General features: G+C 37.6%; 1 protein-coding gene and 1 pseudogene across 1 annotated transcript in view; one reads left to right on the top strand and one right to left on the bottom strand.

Annotated features, from left to right (window-relative positions):
* Pawr (pro-apoptotic WT1 regulator) overlaps positions 1–3716 on the top strand; it is a 126522-nt gene extending 122806 nt beyond the window's left edge. The window contains 1 exon segment of the mRNA XM_029555589.1: positions 443–3716. Coding sequence (XP_029411449.1) covers positions 443–529 — 87 coding nt within the window. The 3' untranslated portion in view covers positions 530–3716.
* LOC103749228 lies at positions 91–363 on the bottom strand (annotated as a pseudogene).
* Positions 3717–5247: the final 1531 nt, after the last annotated feature.

The following is a 5247-nucleotide window of genomic DNA, read 5'->3' as shown; positions in this document are numbered from 1 at the left end:
TTTTTTTTTTTTGGATTTCACATTTTTATTGGGGGCCACAGGAGAGGAGGCCTCTTCAGTCACTGCAGAATTCACAGGTCCTTCAGCCACTTAAAGCTTGGACCCTCACAGGTCCTGGGGGTGGCTGGGCACATCAGGCAGGTTGCTGTCATCTCTCAGGGGCACTGGGTAGTTGTAGGGTGTGGCCTCGTTGATCATGATGGCATACTTGGTGTAGGGGCTGAGTGGCAGCAGAATTAGAGCAAGGCCCCCCACGGCGAAGGACACGACCAGCACCGGCTCCTTGGCCCATGCATTCTTGAGGAACGCGGCCAGTCTCCCGGCCATCTTGGTCTCAGCAGCGACGAGAGCTCTATTTATATATTTTTTTAAGGTTTTATTTCATCTCTCCTTTAGACGTTTTTTCGGTATTTTTAAAGTGTTGTTTTATTTTTCCCCTAAGGACCTGGACGACATAGAAGATGAAAATGAACAACTAAAGCAGGAAAATAAAACTCTTTTGAAAGTTGTTGGGCAGCTGACAAGGTAGAAGATTCAAGGCTCAGTGTGGAAAATCTGTTTCAAACTACTGATTGAATGTCATGGCTGATGCTAAGATGATGCCCCTGTGCTGCAGAACACTAAGATAACTCTGTATATTTATTCCTGAAGTGGATGGATACTTCTTTTCAAAATTACCTTTTTTTGTTATTAGTTTTAAAAACTATCACTCTTGTATTTCATAGATAAGTAACATCTTTTAGTTATTAAAATGATAGGTAATGGGTTTGTGTGGTATTCAAATAATATATGGTTCAAAGTCACAGCCATTTGAGTATATTTTATCTATGTTAGTACATTTTCTTCCTAAAGAAATATGCATAGTCTTTGTTTACATGAATTCAAATACTTCGGGGGAATTGCCTACAAATGCCTTATTGCTAATGTGTCCAACCTTCTGTGTGTTGAAGACTTTCTCATAAAGACCTTAGTCTACTATTCTTGGTTCTTGCCCCTTGCTCTAAGTGATTTAGAGTAGTAATAGACACACTATTTTGTATAGCAATAACCTTTTAAAGGAAAGCTATTTTTAAAAGTTACTTAGTATGTTCTAGTTGGCTAAAGTTAAGAGAATACTTGAACTGTGCTATAGTAAATGAGAATTTACTGTTTTGTGTTTGAATATTGAAATTTTTAAATTACCTTAACTTCTGAAAAAACAATAATGTATAGTTTCTTACGTAGGTACTATCTTTTTATTGTTCTAGGATTTATTAGTATATATGGGATATTTAAAAAGTTGTTTATTCTTCAGGCCTCAAAATTGTGTACAATTTCAGTGTTCAAGAAGAAAATCCATGTTTTCATTATTATGTGCTTTAAAATCAGAACCAAAATATTTTTCCACACTTAAAATATTTAAACATGCATGAACATATGTAAGCAGAGGTCTTGCTAAAATACTTGGGCTAATTTCTGATTTGGAGAAACCCTGGGATGCTCCTATTCTCATGAGAGAATATTCCCATATCCCAGATTTAAGGGATTTGCCTTCCTAACATTGAAAATTTTTAAATAATCACCTTTGAAGATTTATAAAATAAAGTTTTCGTCTATTAAATATACTTAGTACTTAGGGTTTTTGTGTATTTTGTTTTCATATTAAGAACCCTGCCCCTCCTTTAAACGTACACTAGGAAACTTCTGCCTCATAGTTGAATCCCCCCTCCCTTCCTTTCTGTGATGCTAGGGACTGAACCTGGTGTCTGGTCATGATAGGCAAGCACTTCGACTGGCTATAGTCCAGCCTACAGCAGCAGTGTTGCTATTCCGTCTACTCAGTGATCAGCAGTTCTTAAACCTAGTGAACCCATGTTGGGTCCCTGATTGGCTCTTTTCGCTTTACTTGCCAAGCTGTTCATTTATTCACAGGGATGATGAGACAGTGGGGGAAATGTGGAATACTAATACAGTGCAGGCACTATGTTCTGAAAAATCTCTGCTTGCGCCCCAGTTGTCTCCCCCTACTTCTCACTTTAGAAATTCAGCATTGACTTTTCATCAGATTCACTTGAGGAATTTAAAAAGAATTCATGCCTACAGTTCCTGAATTTACTTAGATTGACTCTGGTTTCCAGAATTTTTAAGCTCTTCAACTGATGATTCCGATTGTCACGTGCCTTTGGAGTCAGCAGCTGCTGTCTCTACATCTGTATTTCCCATGGAAGGCCCTGGAACTAAGAGCTCACTTTCCTCATTTCCCACTTTTAACATAGCATTCACCTGGCCTCCCAGGCAGTCTTTTATATCCAGAGATCTGCTGCCCACATGTCAAGGTAGTAGCCAGGTTCTGTCACCTTTCTGGCTATGAGGTACTTATCTCTCTTTGGTCATCTTTGGGCAGAATGTCCCCATTGCCTAATTCCTTGTTTACCCTTTGGATGTCGTGAAAAAGCCATCAGCATCCAACCTGCATTAATATATTGATTTTTCAATAAAACCATTATTTTAAATTTTTACTTAATTCATATATAATGGCACATTTCTCTTTTTGAAATTACATCAGCTGTGAATGATTTAAAGACTGAACTATTTGAAATTTTTCTCTTTAAGTTTACTTGGAGCATTTTTAGCATGATCTTTGCTTTTTTAATATGATGCTAGCAGGTATAAATATTGGAGTCTGGTAGTTTTGGCAAAGCATTTCATCTGAACCCTTCCCCCACATGTATTTATTTCACATTCAGATTTTTACACTGACTTTTGAAAACGAAGTGGGATTTATTACATTTCCCTCTTTAAATTTATTTGGAAAATTTTAATTGTATAAAGATATTTAACTTTGCTCATCAATAAATTAGTATTTTGTTAGGCCTGTAATCGCAGAGTTCCAAAGGCAGAGGCATTAGGCTCATGAGCTCAAGACCAACATGCAATAGTTCCCTATCACAAAAAGTGAAAAATAATAAACACTCAGGGGAATTTTTAACAGATAAATATATATGCATTAACCTAGAAGGCTTGACAAATGTCAATAAAGTGAGAATATTTGTGGAACATACTCCCATTAAGCAGTATTTCTCATCTCCTAGTAATTTGTGGTATCTTAAAACACATCCAGAGTCCTAATGACTTTACAACATTTTCAAAACAGTTAAGATTATTATCCCCCAAATGAACATAACTTGCCTTCCCAGTGCTGAGAAAAATAAAATGGCTGTAATCTTCTTGACTTCATTTCCCCAGATTTATTGATAGTTTTGTTGTAATACACTTTCAATTAGAAAGGAACAGAGAGGAGATAGCATGTGTAATTTCAAGTAATCTAAGAGACACACTAAATAATATATTAGCACTGTCTCACCTTTTCAAGTAGTTTCAAGTATAGAAAAATAACAGGCAGGCACACAAAGCAATATAACCTTTTTTTCCATAGTAATTAATAAACATTAAATTGTGGTAGAAACAATTTTTTTTTTTTTTTTTTGTCTTTTTGAGACAGGGTCTCCCTGTAGCCCCAGCTGTCCTGAAGCTCACTATGTAGACCAGGCTGGCCTTGAACTCGCAGAGATCCGCCTACCTCTGCCTCCCGAGTGCTGGGACTACAGGCGTGCACCACTGTGCCCGGCTGAAACAATGTATTCTTAAGGTTAAAAGCCTACCTCAGTTGTATGTGGTCTGTGATTTCTAGAGTATTCTGGATTTTTATAATTCGAAATTAAAATGTAAAAATTTGAGTCCACTTTTTCTTGGTTGAAAACAACACAAATCAGTGTGATAGCTTCTACATGTTCAACACTATGAGACAAAATAATAAAGACTTTGAAAAAGCAAAGACTTTGGATTGGATAACTGATCGATAACCTGAACAGCCTTTACCCGTTCAGTGATAGAGCCTCCCCACCTCCTTTTCTTCTATACAGTTTTATGATTTTGAGCCAATGACACTTAGTTCCATGCAGTGTTGGCACATACCTAATAGCTATTCATGATTTTACTAGTTTCTTCCAAGATTTTACCATATATTTTCATTCTTGCAATATATGAACCCAAATGCACCAGCTTTTCATTAGAGGAAATGCATAAAATAAGAACCAGCATTCAAAGATCCAAACTTTGTTAAAATTAATGTTAAGTATTCACATATTAATCTGAGCTAATCCTAATAGATAACACTGAAGCTTGGCTTCTTTTGCATTGGAACTAAAGAACATCCTATTTTTAATAATAATAATAATTATTTTTTAGTGGTACAAGAATTGTACCCAGAGTCTCAAAAATACTAAGCAAGTGTCCCACTGACTTTATGTCCATTCTTCCATTCTTCAGGACATCTTATGACGGAGTTGGTGTGGTTTTTTTTTTTTTTTTTTTTTTTTGGTCTTTTTGAGACAAGGTCTCTGTAGCCTCAGCTGGCCTGGCCTAGAACTCACTTTGTACACCAGGCTGGCCTTGAACTCACAGAGATTTGCCTGCCTCTGCCTCCCAAGTGCTGGGACTAAAGGCGTGCGCCACCACGCCCAGCATGACTGAGAATTTTAACTTGGTATCACTTACCTGAAAGCAGCGTGATTCTTGTTTTTTGTTCCATTAAGCTGCAAGCATATCCCTGATAGACAGCAGAATTTGCTGGTCCTTCACATTGTCAAAGGCTGTTCAGTTTCTCTGATGTATGGACAGTGATGGTTTCATGCTGAGCTTAAATACTTAAACCAGTGCTCTCAAGATAACTCAGCTGGTAAAGGTGCTTCCCACCAAGCCTGAGAGCCTGAGGTCCATCCCTGGAATCCACATAGTGGACAACCAACTCTCATAAATTGACCTCTGATTTCCACATGCATGGTGTGGCATCACATGCACATACCCAATCAACAATATAAGAAAATACTCAAATCATTATTCAAGAAAACCTGAGCCCATATTGGTATTTGGGTTTTGTTTTTGTTTTTGCTTTTGTTTTCATTTTGAGATAAGGTCTACCTATAGCCCCAGCTGGCCTATGTACACCTAGCTGGCTTCCATCTCCCAGAGATTTGCAGGCCTCTGCCTCTGAGTGCTGAGATTAAAGGTGTGTACCACTATGCTCGTCTTGTATTGTTTATTGATGAAGTCTCCCTTTGTAACTCAAGCTAGCTTGAGACATACTCTGTAGTCCAGGCTAGCCTTAATCTCGTGATCTCTGCCTCAGCTTTATTTTATTTTGTTGAGCTCTATTTCATAGCATGTTAAAGTTATATCCTCACCCACACCCCAAATAAAAGAACAATG

The sequence above is a fragment of the Nannospalax galili genome, unplaced genomic scaffold, assembly GCF_000622305.1.
Source record: "Nannospalax galili isolate Female #2095 unplaced genomic scaffold, S.galili_v1.0 scaffold390, whole genome shotgun sequence".
NCBI classification, from domain to species: Eukaryota; Metazoa; Chordata; class Mammalia; order Rodentia; family Spalacidae; genus Nannospalax; species Nannospalax galili.
This window is presented reverse-complemented; position numbering and strand designations above follow the sequence as displayed.